Source organism: Zeugodacus cucurbitae, chromosome 2 (genome assembly GCF_028554725.1).
Source record: "Zeugodacus cucurbitae isolate PBARC_wt_2022May chromosome 2, idZeuCucr1.2, whole genome shotgun sequence".
NCBI classification, from domain to species: Eukaryota; Metazoa; Arthropoda; class Insecta; order Diptera; family Tephritidae; genus Zeugodacus; species Zeugodacus cucurbitae.
In genome coordinates, this window is record NC_071667.1 from 80,013,252 (window position 1) to 80,033,607 (window position 20,356).

At 35.9% G+C, this 20,356-nt stretch overlaps 2 protein-coding genes across 6 annotated transcripts in view; one reads left to right on the plus strand and one right to left on the minus strand.

The window, feature by feature from the left end:
- The window catches only part of Tl_13 (protein toll), a 28,874-nt gene extending 15,394 nt beyond the window's left edge, over positions 1–13,480 (plus strand). Inside the window, exons 1-3 of one of the 2 annotated variants that reach the window (XM_054229799.1) lie at positions 7,110–7,260; positions 7,353–8,675; positions 8,767–13,480. In XM_054229799.1, coding sequence (XP_054085774.1) covers positions 7,414–8,675; positions 8,767–10,873 — 3,369 coding nt within the window. In that variant the 5' untranslated portion in view covers positions 7,110–7,260; positions 7,353–7,413 and the 3' untranslated portion in view covers positions 10,874–13,480. Of the gene's footprint in view, positions 1–7,109; positions 7,261–7,352; positions 8,676–8,766 lie in introns of those variants that run through there. The other variant, XM_054229806.1, reaches the window with a different exon arrangement.
- LOC105220698 (cation-independent mannose-6-phosphate receptor) overlaps positions 1–20,356 on the minus strand; it is a 114,314-nt gene that overhangs the window by 28,118 nt on the left and 65,840 nt on the right. The window lies entirely within an intron of this gene.

Consider the following 20,356-nt stretch of genomic DNA (forward strand, 5'->3'; position numbering starts at 1 on the left):
AAAAATATTATATACAATCAAAAAAAAATGTTTATTAGTAAAAACAAAATGACGAAAAAAATTTTGCAGATTTTTTATGAACAAACTTATTTGTTAATTTTAATTAATATTTTAATTTACTTAGTAATTAAATTTATAAAAAAAAAAACAATAAATTAATATAAAACAATTTTAAAAGTAATAATAAAAAAATAAAGTTTATAATCAGACTTAAAAATTATAATAAATAAATTACTATTGTAATTAAAAAAATTATCTAAAAAATTAAACACTTTAAAAAAAATATTTCATCAAAAAAATTATGACACTTTTTTTCTAAATTAATAATTCATTATTGAAAAAAATAAACAAAAATAATATTAAAAAATTTAATTAGACTTAAAAATGTAGATACAAAATATTTTAAAATATTTTTTTCATTGAATTAATCAATTATTCAGTATTTTATAAATTTAAAAAAATTTAATAAATATTTTTACAAAATCTTTTATTAAAAAAATTGTATCCACAATAAAAAAATAATAATAATTAAATTAAAAAATAATAATAAATACGATAATATATAATTAGACTTAAAAATATAAATTATTTTCACTTAAAATCATAACTTTACTTGAAATTTATGAGTCACATTGTGACAATGTGTAACCGGCTTCTCACATAAAACCCACGAAGTTGTCACTTAAACAATGGCTAATGCATATTATTTTGAATTATTTTACTTTTGAATATAATTCAATTATACAATATGAGAGCTAAAAAAATAATTTTCACACCAAATTTCCCAAAAAAAAAAATTCCAACTTCTGTCATTCTCTCGTTAACGCTTATGCTCTAAGTACTGCAGACAGTTCAACCGCCCAGTTGCAGCACATCACAATTTTTTTATGTGACTCACTACTCTTTTTCGCTTTACGCCCAATCGAAAGCTAAGCGCATTTACAAGACGACATGCATGTTTACGTTTAATGACAACATTAACAACATGGCAAATGACATCAAAAGCAAAATGTTGCAAAAAAACTAACGGCAGCAGAGACAGCAAAAACTTTAAATTGTGCTGGCAGTTAGCACAACCGCATACCTACATATCTACATACACTTACTGTTATATACAAATAATTGCATTGTACAACACCAACAACAACAATAATGCAGCACACTTGTCTTACACATGTCAACTTGTCATTTTTCTTGTGTCAACAACATGACTTTAATGACTTTCTTTTCTTATTGTGCCAGTTGAGCACTGCAGTAAAATACACACGACAACAACAACAACAATAACAAAATGAAACTGAAAATAAAAAATTTGCAAAGGCACATTTTTAAATGAAAGCAACTGCTGTCTGTGCTATGCGAAAATATTTCTAACGTTTGTTGTTGTTGCTGTTTTGTGAAAGTTAAAACCACAACAATGACTGACCCTTTAGCATGCAATTGCGAGCGCAAAAAAACACAACAAACGTGTCATTAACGACAAGACAGTCACACACAAGAATATTTGCTTAGTTTTTTCTTGGTTTTATGTGTGCTTTTTTAGTTGCAAATCTCACATATACATACATGCACACATAAAAATGTTAGCCGTCCAAGTTGGTTCATATGTGTGCTTGCATAGTCCAAAAGCGGTGAAAGCGTGTTTAAGTGCTCATATTCTTGGTCACACACAATCTAGTGAATTAATCTGCAATTTGTCTTTGTCCACCTGAAATTGCTTTTTAAATAGCGTACAACCAGCAATCAAATTGACGTTACTTATACGCCAAGGTGCCCTCTTTTTTCCCCAAGTATGTAGTTTAATGGAGCAACTGGCGTTTTTAAGTGGCGGACTTGATTTCGAAATTATAAAATAATAATAAAAATTACAATAATAATAAAATATAAAAAAAATTAAAAATTAATCACAAAGATCATTAAAAATCACAAAAATTATAAAAACACAAAATTATTTAAAAACATAAAAAAATCAAAAATCCCAAAAAAAAAATAAAAATAATAAAAAGTTATAAAAAAATTAAAAAAAAAATTATAAAATTTATAAACATTATATTAGAAATTAATATTAAAAAACAGTTATAAAAAACCAGTAAAATTATAATAAAAAAATATACAAAGATAACAAAAAATTAAAAAAATTATAAAATTTATAAAAATAACCCAAATAAAAAAATTTGAAAAAATATAAAATTAGGTTAGGTTAGGTTACTCTGGCAGGCTACAACATAGACCATTTTTGGTCCTTAAAAAAAAAAACAAAAAAAAAATTAAAAATTACTAAAATTAAAAAAAACCTACAAAAATAATAAAAACAAAATAATAAAATAAGTAAAATAAAAACAAGTGTACATATAAAACATTTCTTCAAAATTAATAATTTTTTTTTAATACTTTAATTTTTGAAACCCCCAAAATGGATTTTGAGTAATATGAAATATATTTTTCATGTCCTTATTAACATTTAAAGAATATTATTTTTATATTTTTACTAAAAGAAATCTAAAATTTTTTTTATATATATTTTTTTTTTTTTTTGACTTTTGGAAACATGACCTTATCAACTTTTTTTTTGAACATTATATTTACATTACTTAAAAAGAAAAAAAGTAATAAAAATTGTTATAGAAAATTAAAAAGAAATTTGAAAATTAAATAAAGAATATCGAAAATATTTTGTATTTTGAAATTTTTGTAATAAAGTTTTTATAGAAAATTATAAAAAAATCAAAAATAAAATTTAACAAATCGAAAATTAAATAAAAAAATCGAAAACGTAATAAAAATATATCGAAAATATTTTTTTTGTTAATTTTAGTAATAACAATTTTTATAGAAAATTAAATTAAAATATTCGAAAATTTAATAAAAATTTTTGGAAAATATTTTTTTTTAATTTCAAAATTATATAAATATTGAAACAAATTTAATCGGACTCAAATAAAAAATATAAAATAAAACTACATTTATTTTCTAATAAGCAAAACAATTAAAAGAAGTGGCGAAATAACACTGGTTAAAAGAAGTGATTTAGCATGGCATTATTGAATTTTGCTGTTTAAATATACATTTTTTTTTGTTTTTGAGAAAATGTTGCATCATCGACTTGTTGTATAAATTTTTTTTAATTTTTCATATATTCAAATTATATGGTTTCTCCATTGAGTTCTATGGCATGTAGCTTTCAAAAAACCATTACCTTGCGAAGAAATATTTTAAAGCAATACAGAGAAAATACGTTTATTCTTCTTTATTCTAAACAAATTCATAATTTAAAGCACGAAACTGAGCTATTTTCTTTTAATTGCTGGCCAAAGCGAAAAAAAAAACATATATTTAATTAAATTTTTTATTTAATTCTCATTAAAAAATATTTTTTTCAATTTAAATTTTTTTCATCTTTTCTTTTAAATTGATTTAAAAATATTTTATTTCAATTTTAATTTTTTTATTATTAATTTGATCATATTTATATTATTTTTCGGTGCCCATACCTAATACAAACACCTAAAAACATATTTTATCCCTTCTCCAACAAAAAGACAATTTCAGTGAAATCCACATATTTCCTATAAATTTGTTAACATTTTACAAAGCAAACTCAAAATAGCCACCTCAATGTGATTAAATGCACTTTCGATTTGCTATGGCAACAGCCTTCGAGCGCTTATTTATTGTCTTTGCATATTATGACACAGATGCATATTTGTATACTTCTACATATGCAATAATGTCCGTGCGTGAGCATGAGCGTGTGCTTGCGTGTATTTACATGCGTATTCCTGCGGTGTAACAAATTATCGAAGCGTTAAGGCTCTAATTGAAATCCCTCTACAATACAAACACCCCACGGGCGTAGGATTCCATAAACACGCACGACGAGGACGACGACGACGACCTCACTGATGCATAAATGCAGCAGCAGCGCGCACTGTCAGACGACCGAGCGACCGACCGCTGACGCTGCTTGCCGCCATTTTCGTAGCTCAGTATGGGTATAGCTATATGTGTTTGCGCTGGTGGTGATGGTGGCTCGCACGCCATTGAAGCGGAAGTCATTAGTAGCAAAAACAGGCAACAGCAGTCAGCGGTAAATGCGGTTAAATGCACTTTGTGTGCGTACTACGTACCGTTAGCCGATGCACATACGCTGTTATTTCGCAACTATAAACAGATGGCAGCCAAACAATTTCGGGTGCAACATGCATGTATGCATTTCATAGTAAATAGCAGCAAGCAGGTTACACAAGCGGAAGCTTACACACTTGCTGCCATATATTTATAAATACAAGCAAACGCAGTGGAGCGCATGTAGATATATACCAAATGGAAGCGAACGCTTGACAATCAGCTGCCAATGAAGCATAATGGCGGTCACCATAGTAATAAAGGACACTGTACATGCATATGAAACACACGCACACTTGCACACGCACACAAACCATAGAAAGAGCGCCAGCTCAATCATTAGTTCAACAGCACACGCCGTCGCGCTGCAACCTATGGTGTGGTAGCACATGTAGCACACGTTGGCCGCGTTGCACATGACCCACAAAACAGGCAGACAGCTAATGCTGGTGATGAGCATAGTGGATGTCAAAGGCCGTACGATGACGATGTCAGTCAGTTTGAGTGCTGGTCGCTCTCAACCTCTACCTCCCTCCCCACAACCACCGAACAGTCGTTGGTTTGGCGCTAATTTTATTTGAATTTTAAAAATTGCACACGAAAAAGCTATGCGCCGCTTAATAAAGCCAGCAAAGGCGGCCTCTGCGCTTTGCAGCTGCTAACTAAATGCCATGCAATTATTTGCATTGATGTGCTGCGGTTGGACGGAAGTCCCACTGCGCCAATAACCAGCACACACACGCACGCACATGCCATAAAATGTTGTTGCGAGTCAACATGCTTATGGAAGTATGTTTGTTGTATTTTCTTTTTGTTGGCATTTTCGTATAATAGCGCGTTGTGGGCGTTGAAATAGGTGCAGCGGTGATTGCATGCTTTAGAATTGCACCAATTTGGGGGAGTAAAATTTGAAAAGCGGAAATGTTGGGTCAAACTGTGTCGAATAAATAGATTTCGTGAAATTTTTGGAAGCGGGAATTTTATGCCAATGAAAATCACGAATTTTGATTTTACTATTTTCGGAGTGATTCGTGTGGAATTCGGAGATTTTTTCATGTTTAATGCCACTTTCAATTTCTGTTGTTGTTAGTTTTGATTTTTTTTTAATTAAAAAAAAACTTAAAGTTTACTGATATCTCCGCTTTCGAAATGCAAACTTCCTGAAAATATTTGGAAAAAGTAGCTGCTCTTGGACATTACGACTCCCTCTTTGTTCGAAATCACCAAAAGAGTATAAAATTTAGTACCACTGAACATATAACGGCATTCTTACTTTCGATGACCGCTTGGTCTTATATCGAATATAAAAGTGATTATCCAATTATACCCCATAAAAACTGTAAAATATTTATTCAAGCACTTCGACGCATGACTTTGTTTGGGAACCTCTGAGCAGATATCTAAAACCTATAACCTTTGACATTAATATATAAGATCGGTTGGTCTTATAGCGAATATAAAAGCAATTATCCAACTATTCATCCAAAATATTCATTCAAAGCATTTCGACGCTTGATTTCGTTTGTTAACCTATGTAAAGAGCTCTGAAACTTATAACTACACTAATAAAATTTTAGCATAAATATTTAAAAATAACGTCGAATTATGGATCGTTTTACCCGACACGAAATTAGATTCGCCTTCAAGCAAAGCATATAAATCATGATCACCTTAGAAGCTTTATTACTAAACCGATTTAAAACCACAAAAACATACTCATAACCTCAAAATAATTAAGAGAGTGTTTGAGAAGCTTGTACAAATCTTTTTTTGAGACCCTTGATATTGAACATAAACGGTATTAGAAACGGTACTCCCAAATTTATTCACCCAAATCTGCCAATCTTCCGTAAAAAATACTTTTGGTACAATCATTTTTCATTTCCAAATATTTTCTTCGACTCCAATATCGATCCTTCCCAAATTACTACGTGCGTAGCCTTACTTTCAATTAGTATGTGACTTAGTGCACGACAAGTGAATTTAGACGGTAGTGAAACGGACGTCATGCTGACATCTTGTTACACGGCTGATTTTCGCTTTCTTCTACACATGATCACGACCTTCTCCTTAGCAGAGATCGCACACTGAGTTCTAACGCGAGAAGATGCGTGTGAGAAACAAAGCAGTTGAGCAAAGCACGTGCTTCAGCGGTGATTTATGATCACAATGATTTCGATTGTTTTTGAAAGATATGAAATTTGTACTTATATACATATGTATGTGTATACAGTTATCTATAAAGTATGTACACAGTTGTAATTTGTTATTTTAAAAAGCCGACGCTGTTGGTTTATTGCGGAGATATGTCAATTTGCGTTGAATAAATAATGCATAAATCAGGAAATTGTACAACTGTATTTGAGCGGATATATAGAAAACGCAATGTTTATATATATATACATACATATTTACATATGTATATGTTTATATATCTATAAGAAAAATCGCCTTGGCACTCAACGCTAATAGTCACACCGGCGCGCATTTATTATTTTTGTAGCAACAAAATAAATATGAAAAATTCTCATTTATTTGTTGTTGTTGTTTATTTTCCCTTCCACCACTTCGCACCTAAGTCAACAGGCAGCGCATTCTTATGCACTTCCCAAAAACGGCTAAGCACTTTGTTACTTTTCACACACAATTATATTCAACTAAAGACCTGTACCCTTCAGGAATCACGTCCATTCGTCCGTTCGCTTGTACACATAAGGACACGAAGTTATGTGGAAAAAATTACCAAAAGAGCGTAGACGTTTTGGGAAATTTCTTGCGAGACAAGCAGGTAACTAAACAAACACAAACAAATGTGTTTTTGAGATTTTCCCTTAATGTCTTAATGAACACACACACGCACGCATGCGCGCATTACACTCAAGGTTACAGTTACAGTGCGCATGTGTTGCACACATTCCGCTCGGTAGGTAAGGTGAACAGGTAGTTAGATAGGATCGCGGCAGGTTTGCGAAGGTACGTTCGTAGAGCGCGAGCAAGTGACGACTCAGTTACGAAAGTGTTTTCAGCGTTAACGCTGCTGCAAGTGAAGACGATATTTTACTATTTGAAAATTTTCATATTTAATAATAACTATTAGCTGTTGCATTTGTATAGTAATAAACGAATTGGCACAAAGTGAGTGCTAATAATATTTTTAAATAATAAAAAAATAAAATAAATATGAAAATAAAAATTGCTAACTGATACACTTTCGCTCTCTTTTCCAGGCGCATAAACGCAATAAAAACAAGCAACATACCAAAAATAACAAGCACAAAAGCCGTTAAAATGGCACAACACATAACGCCCGCCGCAAGCGGGTGTCTCCAACGCTTTACCACCACCCAGCAATGCTATGTGTTCGCACTCGCCTTATTGATCGCCGTTTGTCAAGCGCCGACCGCCATCGAAGCCGCGTTCTCACAGAAAGACTGTCGCGACTTGGGCGCCAACTCGCATTGTCAGTGCTCGACGATGCCCTCACGCTACGAGATACAATGCCCGCCCATGGACTTCAATCACAAATTCACCTTGCAAATCAATCCGGGCGAACATGTGCAGATCGAGTGCGATCGTGTGGATGCACGCGAATACAATTTGTTGCCGAGCATGTCGATTGGCGATAGCAAAATCGTACAGATCCGTCACTGTCCGCTGCCTGGACACGATCCCATAGCTCGCCTCTTTGAACACTTGGGTATAACGAAGGTGAATTATCTGATGTTCGAGAGTGGGGAGTTGGGCGCGAATTTGACGCGTCATCATCTTAGTGATTTGAAGAATTTGGCACACCTACGCTTCAGTTCGAATAGCTTGACACATATGCCGGAGGATTTGTTTGCCGATTTGACGAGTTTGAATTGGTTGGATTTGCGTTCGAATAATGTCAATTTGACGGAGAAACTATTTGAACCACTCAAGAATCTGACGTTCCTCGAGTTGGGTCACAATAATTTGAAGACGTTACCGCGCGGCATCTTCAAGAATCAACAAAAGCTGGTGCATCTCAATTTGTGGGGCAATCAATTGCGTAATCTGACTAGAGATGTATTCGAGGATGCCACTTCACTCACCGACATCGATTTGAGCGCGAATAATATTGAGACATTTGCGCCGGATGTCTTTCAAACGCTAACCATGTTGGGTAGTCTCTATATAAATGCAAATCATTTCCGCGAATTGCCATTTGGACTTTTCGCCAATAATAAGAATCTCACAGAATTCCGTTTGATCAACAATCGTGTCGCGCTCATTGCGCTGCCATCAAAACTGTTTGCCAACTTGCCGCACTTGCGGGATGTGCGTTTATCTTGCGAACTGGAGAGTGTGCCCGAAGATCTGTTCGAAAACTCAAACAAGCTGGCGAATCTCACATTGAAGGAGAACATGTTGACCACACTACCCGCGCAACTATTCCGCGATCAACATGAATTGTACGATTTGGATCTGTCGCATAATCGGCTGCAAACACTGCCGGATGGTCTCTTCCAGCACACGAAGAAGTTAGTGGAACTTAGACTATCACACAATCAGCTACGCGAAATCTCAGGGTAAGCAACACAGCTGTTAATAGGCATACATAGCAACATATTGCGCTTACTTTATACTTATAAATATCAACTTTATATCTTTCCGTTTTAGCGAGCTTTTCAATACACTGGTCAATCTCGAGCTACTGCTGTTGGACAACAATAATTTGCTAACGATCAACATTTATGCCTTCCGCGACACAGCCAAATTGAAGTTCCTAAATTTGGAGAACAATCAAATCGATCTCGCCGAAGCGCATGCGGCCATACTTGAACCCAGCGAATACACCAATTCCGAGTTCGATGCAAATTCACCATTCCAATTCCTCTACCAACTGCAACAACTTAATTTGCGCAACAATTCCATCATGTACATCTTCAACGACTGGAAGACACAACTGCTCGAACTGCAGAAACTCGACCTCAGCTACAACAACATCACCATATTCCATGCACAAGATCTGCAGTTCCTCAGCAAACATCCGGTGGAAGTGAATCTCACGCATAATCTCATACACGAAATCAACTTCAATACCATCCAAATCATGGATGTTCCTTTCGGTAACCGACTAGTGCGCATAGACCTCAATGACAACCCGCTGTACTGTGACTGTCTGATGTTGCCCTTCTTGAAATTCATCTTCGACGAGTTCAAAGACAAGTTCGAAAATAAAATTGAGTTATTGACATCGAATTTGCAGTGTGAAGGACCGACCGCATTGCAGGGTAAGCATATGCCGGAACTGAGTTACATGGAGTTGGTGTGTCCACTGGATGACAGCGCCTCCAGCGAAAAGCGTTGTCCGCGCGGCTGCGAGTGTTGGGTACGTCCGCATGATGCGATGCTGCTGGTGAATTGCTCCAATGGCAATCTGACACGTTTGCCCACACTGCCGCACGAACCACTACTCAAAGGCATCGTGTTGTTTGTGGAGAATAACAATTTGATGAGATTGCCGCTAAGCACCACCACCGGTTACGCAGATGTGAAGCAACTGCATGCCGCCGGCAATCAACTGCGTGCCATCGATGCCAACAACTTGCCGTTGGGCCTACAACACTTGGATCTGCGCCACAATATGCTGCAGCGTCTAAATGCGAGCGTGCTGGATTACCTGAATAGCAGCAGCACGTTGGAGGGAGTTTTACTCTCCCACAATGCGTGGCTCTGCGATTGCGAGACGAAGCCACTGCTTGAGTTCACACAAAGCGCCACCGTGTTGCAGAAGCTGAAGATGCGTGACTTCACGCAGATGCGTTGTGCAGCAGATCCAGCCAAACCGCAGACGGTGCAATGGTTCAAGGACATATCCGTCGCCGATATCTGTCCCACAGAAATGGGTTTCGTCATCGCTATGGGCACCAGCATTGCAGTGCTGGGTCTACTGATCGGCATCTGCGTGGCGCTCTACTACAAATACAATCAGGAGATTAAAGTTTTCCTCTATGCGCATAACTGGTGTCTGTGGTTCGTTACTGAGGAGGAGTTGGACAAGGACAAGAAGTACGATGCGTTCGTCTCCTACTCACATAAAGATGAAGCCTTTATTGCCGACTATCTCGTGCCCGAGTTGGAGCACGGTCCGATACCATTCAAGCTGTGCGTGCACGTGCGTGATTTCATTGTTGGTGGCTGCATACCCGATCAGATTATACGCTCGGTGGATGAGTCCAGACGCACGATTGTGGTGTTATCACAAAATTTCATCGAATCCGTGTGGGCGCGTATGGAATTCCGTGCGGCACATCAGTCGGCGCTCAATGAGAAACGTAATCGTTTGATTGTGATCATTTACAGTGACATTGAGAATATCGAAAATTTGGATAGCGAACTGCAGGCATACCTCAAAACCAACACCTATCTGAAATGGGGCGATCCATACTTCTGGGATAAATTGCGCTATGCCATGCCGCACCCGAGCCGTAAGCCGACTGGCGGTTTGGAGAAGACCGCTATGAAGAGTTCAGTCGATGATAAGCTCGAACTCATCAAACCATCACCGGTAACACCCTCACCCACCACACCACCAGCCATGGCGGCGAAAAATCCACTCATCGCCCACTTGAACGGTGGCACACCACAAACCGCGATCATTATACCCAATGGCAAGTTGTCCAATGGCATAACACCCAACTATCACATGAATGGCAAGACACAAAATGGACATATTAACGGCGCTTTCATCATCAATACGAATGCCAAGCAGAGTGATGTATAGAACAGGGAGAAGGCGGAAGTGTTTCAATTCGATGACGATTTCTTGTTTCGATGAACCTGAGCCGTCAACACGTTCTAAGTTAATTTTGATTGAAAAAAACAAAATGGAAATTTGGTAGAACAAGGCTTGCTGGTTGCAACAACTAAAAGTAGGCTACAACAACACACGCAGAGATGTAAATGAGGCGGAATGAAAGGCGTGTGCGCGTTTATTTAATACTTGAAAACCGTTATTTAACTTTTTGCTCAAAATGTGTTCACTTAAGTTTCCTTTACTTCTTTTATTGCACGCACTTGAAATTATGTAGCATACCTTTGGGCATTTATTGAATTATGCAATTTAGCAATTGTATTGACTACAATTAAATGAAAATTTCGAATTTTTATTAAGAAAACGTGCGTTTCGCAGCAACTGAAATTCAAAATTTTTTAAAACTTTTTTAAACTTATTTTAAATTAATTAATTTTTATATATTTAAGTTGTTTATGACTTGTAAAAAATGAAATCTCACAAACAAACATATTTTTATACTCTCGCTAGCATTAAGCATGTAACAAGTTAGCCAATAAATCTATATATAGCTAAGCAAGTAACGTATATGTAACATTAAATGCTAAACTCTAAAAATTCCACGCTAAAAAGTATGCAGCACATTAGGGTTAAGCTGTATAAAGATGCTCAATGTGTTAAGCTCAATATTTTTTTTTTTAATTTTCACATTACTCATTTTCGAAGAAGAAAAGCTAGAAATTTAATTTTTGAAGGGGAAAAACTAGAAATCTCATTTAGAAGAAGTGAAAGCAAGATATTGAATTTTTGTATCAGAAAAGCTTCAAATCTCATTTTGAAGAAGAAAAAGCAAAATCTCATTCTTGAAGCAGAAAAGTAAGAAATCTCATTTTGATGAAGACAAAACAAAAAATCTCATTTTCGATAAAGAGAATCTCGTTCGTAGAAAAGCAAGAATTCTCATTTTTGAAGCAGAAAAGCTAGAAATCTCGTTTTAAAATTTAGACAATCATTTCGTTAGTTGATTTTTTACGAATCTCTGTTATTTAATATAAATAAACTCGGACTATAGAAAAGTATATTGTTTTTGAACTTATTCGCTTTAAGAGAATTTCTCGAATATTTGTTTACCGTTATATATGTATATACACTTGATATAGCACATTATTTAACCACATTCAAATAGCTGAAGCAGATGTATGTATGTAAGTAAATGATTAGCAGTTACTTTGTAGGCACACATACACATATACACAACAACAACACAAATACACATTTTCACATTTCACAAAAAAATGCAATATGATAATTCCAAAAACTAGCATTAAGTAACAGTAAACACGCATACATGCATGTAATAAATTACAGTAATATGTGTATGTATGTATGTATTGTCTGCATAAGTATATAGCATAGATGTGAACTTAAATTCGGCTAAACGATAAGTATGTACTTAGTAGATTTTTCAAAATAAATAAATATATATAAAATGAAAAATAAAAACAAAAACAAAACAAAAAAAATTGAACAAAAATTAATATAATTTAAAATAAATATAATTATATATATAACATAAATATAAATATATATTTAGCTTTAGAGGAGTACATATATACCCAAACAAATGCCTTCTACATAAATATGAGTAAAACAACAAAAATTAAAAAAAATATATAAAACTTGAATAAAATTAAATTATATAAGCAACAACAAATTATATAAGTGTTTAAGCTAATAACTGTGCATTGCCGTACATATATGTATATGTATATAAGTATGTATGTATTGTAAGCTATAAAATAAAAATGAAAATATTGAAAAAGCAGAAAAAAATAAAATTCTTTGCGCCAACAACAGATAAAATGCAATTAAAAAAAGCAAAACTACAGTTATAAATACAAGCAAACATGCAAACAAATACACTCAAGTTGCAGTAATACAATATGAATTTATTTTTTTTACGCATTCCAACAACAACAACAAAAATATATTTGTGTCAACAGGCATTAATTAAAAGAATTTAAATATTTAGCAAACAACAACAACAAACATAACAAAACTTCAAAAAAATTATTTCAAACTTAAAGTGACAAGACTACTTTAGTTTTCAAACCAAGTTCTCCACAAATAAATATATGTGTATATTCAACACTATATATAGTATAGTACATACCAAATACATGCATATGTAGATATATGCAAACCAAATTTTATGTCATCATACCAACTACATATAAATACAGTTACAACAAAGCAAACAATCTCTTATGTGAGTGTTTATTCTGTCTGTCGCTCGTATCAATTTGTATTAAGCATTATACACATAAGTACATAAGAATTAAAACAACAAAATATATACTCGTACACAACAATACACATGCATATATATGTATGTATATATATGTAAAGATGTTTGTGTTAATCAATGTCATACACATTCAGACACACGCACTCACTCACTCATAGGCAGATCATATATTTGGACTAAATTTACGCTATATATATATATATATATTGCTAGATGTATGTATATTTAGGTATGAAATAATGCGAATAAAATTTAAAATAAAAATACATATTTTAAAAGAAGAAATTAGAGAGACGTTTTCTTATTTGAATTGAAGTAGCTTGAATCCTGACCAAATTCTGACTAGAAAAGGAATTACTAGAAACTCACTATTTTCGTTTAATGCCAGGTGAACACGAAGTACAGGAAGCTGTCTTTAAATGTGGCTCACTGCATTACCAACAGTATAGTCTTCAAGCTGACAGTCTCAAGCGGAAAACATACATGGATGATTTCCAGTGGCAGCAAAACTGTATTCTTCAACGACTTTAATAGATGAACAAATAAAACGGCAGAGAATTGCATTCCAAAATCACTCTGTCCTATACTATGTTTACATATAACGAGATTATCTCCATTTACGAGCTTCACTCGATAATCTGTAATTAAGAAACGAGATTTCTCATACAAAATTCCTCTCTTGATAATTCGAGATTATAAAATTATCTCGTTTTATACAACTAGATTTTCGGTGTTATTCCTAGTTTTATCGATAATTTTGCGAACAAGAGGAGAAATGTCAAATAAAAATGTAAACAAAAATGGCCAACAGCGAGAGAAAGATGTGTAATACAACAACAAATACGAAAGGTTTGACAATTGATAATCTCATTTGGCTATATGTAAACGGTTAGATTATTGAACGAGCTTAGAACGAGATTATTTTCCTATATAAACATACTATTAAAGAAGTTAAAAAAATCAACCAGAGACTATGAGAGACAGTCCTTTGGGAACTAAATCGACATGTAAGTTGTAATAGCCTTTTTACACAGGAGCTAATTGATCAATTAACCGGCCTCTCCTCTATTAAAACGCTTAATAAGATCGATTTACCATACAAAATAAAAATCTATATTAATTTTTAATTGTATTTTAAACGATTTGAAAATTAACCATCTTACCAAAAATGCCTAACACTATATTATCGACAGCAAATTAAGTAGTTGAGCATTAATAACATTTTCACTCAGGAGTTAATTATTCAATTAACCTGTCTTTGCTCGATTGAAGCATTGATTTAGGTCGAAAATAAATCTCATTTTACTATATTTATTTTAATTCGAACACAAATCGAGTTGAAACTGGAATACAACTACACGGGTCCATACTAGAAATTTGGTTATAGTTACTGATGAATAGCAATCAGTCCTTGAAACTTTTCAATTTCTGCGGAACAGCAAAAATAAAATCGTGGAGCCGGTAGTGCGAAGGACAAAAACTGATATCTCAATTATAATCTTAATGTATTCAATTAATTTGGCAGTGTGAAAAGGCTACGAGGCGTAAAATAATTGAGCTAAGCATATACCCGAGAGATTTGTTTCTTAGCTCTACAGAAAGACTCCAACGCGGTCTTCTGGTATAAGACGAACAAATGAGACTTTCATTTTAATCAAGCCAAACCAGGTATAAAACCAAACTTTTTAATGTCATTGTCTCGATCTGGACGTTTTTTTCCATTCGACATTTCTACAGGTATTTATGACATTTTTATAATATACAAAGTAACCATATATCTAAAAATTTAATATTTACGTTGATAAATATGAAATATGATATAATATATATATGAAATCGGAGATAATTGTCGAATATTATAGACTCCATAAGTTCTTATCCAAGATCACCTTAAACTTAACACACCCACACTCATACAAGAAATTACTTCCACCAATATTCAATATATTTAACTTAATTTAGATTTAATTTACTTGCATTTATCAGATTCTTACCTAATTTTGAGAATTTTTTAGTAATCAATTGAAGCGATTTCCGAGCTTAAAGCTCTCCGAAAGTTTTTAATTTTAAAGAATTTTCAAGAATGATGCTGTTTCATACCTAAAAGCTCTGTTGCTAATCACTTTAATTTATGAATTTAAAATTTGTAACAGTACTTAGTGCAATAAGTACAGCCGAACAGCCACCAAAAGTTACTGAGAGTTAAGAGATTTCACTACTAATGCGAGAGTTTCCAAATTATGGCATCGAAATTGATGTTTATTGAAAAACACTTGAAGTTTCCGCATAATTTAGCTGCGAGCAACTTCTAAATATTTCCAAATTCGCAATTTATGCGCAAACTTAGTTGAAAATTAAAGCAACAGCAACTTTACGAAGAAATTAATGAAACGTAAAAGTCCAACAATAACGATGACGTCAGCGTCAAGGACCACGCGCCTAACTAACCGTGAAACGTAAATGTTTTTTCGCAAGCGCACGCCCGCATAACGGTAAGTGCAAACTTCCATGGAACTATTGCGATTGCAATGCATAAGCAGGCAGCAATGCAGGAATTCAACGATGCAACAACAATAACAAAAAGTATGCCGTTAACAAACAACATTTCCAAGAGCAGATAAAGGTCAACGGCTGCAACGACTGCAACAAGCGAGTGGGGGGAAAGTCCTGAGAGCGCCGGACCAGACGCGCCATTGAACAAACAACAAGAATTTTGCCAAAAATTATTGCTACGAAACTTTGCAACAAAAACAGCAATAAAATGCGCCAACAATGGCGGCGGCGGCGGTGCAACACCAACCGACGCAGCGGCAACAATTGCCAAAAGCAAATACCATAAAACAAGTGTGCAACGCGGACTGACGTGCTGCGAGCGCACGAGGGTCTAGCACACCACGGCGCGCGTGAGATAGGCGCCCACGGCGGCCCAGCGCATTGTTCGTGGGAGTGTTGCACGTAGGCAACGCATTAAAAAGTTTGCAGCTATTTAAAGCGCCATTTCATTGAATCGCTAATTTCGAGCGCCAATAGAGCGGAGTGGAGCGCCCGCCTAGCTGCGTACCGTAGAGAGGAAGTGGCTGCGAAGTTGCATTAGACCAACAACAGTTACCGTTTGAATAGAAATGAAATTGCAAATTTTAAATTGTAGGTGGTAAGTGCACACGGGCTAAAGGGTGAGGAAAATGGTGCGAAACTCAGCCTAAGCTTTGGTGTTGTCCTTACAAGGGGTTTAACAACGAGGTGTGAGGGCTGTAGCAAACTCCTACTTGGAAACTTTGGTGCATTTTCGTGCGTTTGGCGTTGAATAGCTGCAACATTAAGCATTGTTTATTTCATGTGCCATCAGCACGAAATGATGCAAACGGAAAATACGCCCAGAAGTCCAATGTTCACAGAATGCCCGACGGTTGTTGTCTAAATGGAAAGAATGTGAAATGATCATATCATTACCATATAACTTCAGGGTTGAGATCGTTTAGCTTTTACAATTTTTATTGTTAGTGAAGAAATAGCAAAACAATGGAATGAAATGTAGTAAGATAGTATTTGAAATTTCAAAGAAAAGAACTGAGGCCGACCATTTCATCTCATGACTTTGGCAATGTAGTTTTTCTAATTTGAAATCTACAACGCATAATATTAGGTTGACAAATATCTCCCTCCCGCCATTTAGTCTTTTGAATTTCGCAGTTAGTAGGAATGGTTTCGATTCAGAGCGGGTGAAAACGACATCATGGATAAGCCAGCCGGCGGAAGACCGAAGAATACCGATCAAATCATGGAAAACATGAAGTTAGACCGGCGTGTGACATCTCATGACATCGCCCAGGAGATAGGAGTTAGACACCAAACCATTTTAAACTATCTGCAGAAGGCTGGATACACAAAAAAACTTCATGTTTGGGTGCCGCATGATTTAACGCAACAAAACCTTCTGGACAGAATCAACGCCTGCGATATGCTGCTGAAACGAAACGAACTCGACCCATTTTTGAAGCGGATAGTGATTGGCGACGAAAAATTTGAATATATACGACAATATCAAGCGAAAACTGTCGTTGTCGAAGGCCGGAGAATCGTCCCAAACAGTGGCCAAGCCGGGATTGACGGTCAGGAAGGTTTTGCTGTATATTTGGTGGGATTGGAAGGGAACCATCCACAATGAGCTGCTCCCATATGGCCGACGCTTAATTCTATCATCTACTGCGAAAAATCGACCGCGTGAAGCAGGCGATCGACCGGAAGCGTCCAGAATTGGTCATCAGGAAGGGTGTAGTGTTCCACCAGGGCAACGTCAGACCACACACTTCATTGATGACTCGTCAGAAGCTACGGGAGCTCCGATGGGAGGTTTTATCGCATCCACCATATAGCCTGGACATAGCGCCAAGTGATTACCACCTGTTCCTGTCCATAGCGAACGCCCTTGGTGTTGTAAAGCTGAACTCAAAAGAGGCTTGTGAAAAGTTGCTGTCCGAGTTATTCGCAAATAAGGAGGGGGGCTTCTACGAGGGAGGTATTATGAAGTTGCTGTCTAGATGGAAACAGATTATCGAACTAAACGGCGCATATTTGAACTAAATCCGATCATTGTAACACTTTTTACGGTGTTAGGCGGCGGAGGCGGAAGGGAGATATTTGCCAACCTAATATAAAAATAATCCAGGCTAGAAACAGAAGATAGAACATTTATAATAAGAACATTTACCATCGCCATTTTATCTGCATAGCCATTTAACGGTTGTGAAATTCACTAGGATACTTAGCGGATACCTAAACCCCAGCTAACTGATCAGCGAACTCAACAAACTCGCCGTAATTCTAACGAATCGCTCGTTCGACAAGATTGGTACGAAACGCTCAAAACAATAAAAGTGTTGTGACTCCGCTTAGTGAAAATTAAAATTTTACGAGATTATTTAAGTCTCAGAATTTTTACTTTTGCGGGAAAATCTAAATTCTTTCAGTTTAATAAATTGTGTACCATGTTTCTTGTTAAATAAAATTCAACCCCTCACAAAGCGCCTAGAACCTATCACAAGTCTGTAGAGGTTTTTACGTCTATATCTGCTAATTCGAGGGCGTTTCAAGGAACTTTTGCCTAGATCTCACCAAGGCGGGGCCTTCCAAAAGGAAATGTTGGGAACATTCTACCTCATCCTCTTCCAAGCAGCTTCTGCTGCTAGCATTCGCTAAAATAGTGTTGGAACAAAATAAAATACTACTCCCGAGAATGTTCGCGAACTTTAATATTCAATCTTCCGGTACCACGACTGCAACGACTTTCTGCATTTCTCAAGAGGACCCCCCTCACCACACCAGTTGCGGCGTCCACGCATGCTGACAGCTCATAAATGGATATCGAGTTGAGAAATGTGAACGTTTATCGCACATAAATGCAATTGTTTTGCGGCGTATTTGTGCATTGCGGCAGTTTGTACGTATATCACAGCGTCGTACATCCTGCGGAAATTGCCGGTTTTTGTTGCCGAACGACATTTGTAACGCTGCCAAAACCCATTTCGCGCACAAAGGAAAACATTTTCAAGCGGCAGCAGCAGCAACCAGGCAAGCAAGTCACAGTTACTTTTTACGAAGCAGCGAGCACGAAAGGACGATGGTACTTACGCCATGCTTGTACCATAGACTTGCCTTGCAACTAATACCGTTACAAGCACTCGAAGCGGCAAGCACTTTGGCGAGTGAGTTTCAAGCAACAAAATGCGCGCTCACTTGCCAATCACTCGTACTTGTGAGCGCGCTCCTTTGAACCGAACTGTTGCATGCGCCAAATATGAGTATATAACCTTCTAAAATATTACTTTGACGAATATATAATATATGTATATACATTTTTTAGGCACTTGGCGCGTTATGCACGCGAATTGTTTGCAATTAACTTTAACTGCAAGTTATGAATTTCGCTTGAGTTCTTACGCTACTCGACTTTCTCGCTTGTCTCTCTATTTGGCTTTGGCGCATTTCGTCAAGCGAACGAGGTTAGGAGTGTACTCGTGCTGTGTGCTCAAGTAGAGAACAGCCAGCAGGAAGTATATTTCCAACTCCATTTAACTGCAATGCCATCGCTATTAACAATTCAAAAAAAAGAAGAAGAAGATACAAAAAACAAGCAAGACAAGAAAAACAGAAAAAGTATACAAATTGAGTATTTGCCTGTGTTCTATGCTCATAAAAAAATAAAAAAGCAAAATGAGTCTAAAGGGCCACAGTTAAAGGCCACTATTATCGTTGCCAATCACGGAAGCGGAAGTTGAGTTATTTTAAGCAACTTTTTTTTGGTAATTTTTTAGACATTCCCGTTTCTTTTTGCTTTTGCGCGCTCTTTTCTGAACGGCTGACTATCAGCCAACAAATTGTGGCGCGCTTGTTGTAAGCTGTTTGTGGTTGCCGTATTGCGGCAAGCCAAAGTAAATGTTTTTTTCTTTTCTAAATACTACTGCGTTCTTATGTATGTAGCTTATTTATGGTAGAGGGAAAATGGTTTTCATGGTCTGCCGGTTAAGTGTTTTAAAACCGGCGACGAGTAAACTGATATATTGCGTCAACTTTTAATACGAAGTGTGTAAGAATGTGAGCGCCGTTTGAATTTTGAATTTCTAAAAGTTGCATGATCCAACTACTAGGTGGCGCTGACGTGATGATATTTAAAACTGGTTATTTTTGGGCTGTATGTATTTTCTTCGTTAAATATTGACGCAATTGCGATATTAGTCAAGACGTTCCAAGCTTCATGATAGTGATTCTCAAAGACAATGGCGTAAACGACCAACTTGAGCTGTCAAATGTATAAATATGTATATAAAGGGTGATCCAAGTAGAGGTACTTTTTTCAATAGTTATCGCACCATGATAACCGACCCTTTGATGCCTGAAATTGAAGCTCGTGACCACGGCGACATTTGTTTCCACAAGACGGCGCCACTACCTACACACCGCATCAATCAATGGATTTATTGAGAGAACACTTCGGTGAGTAGATAATTTCACTTTTTGGGCCGCTCGATTGGCGATCGTGTAATATCACACCGTTAGACATTTTTCTGTGGTTACATGTAAAGTCTAATATCTATGCGCACAATACCGCTTCGATTTAGGCCTTGGAGCAAAATATCACGCGTGTCATTCGCCAGTTACCAATCGATAAG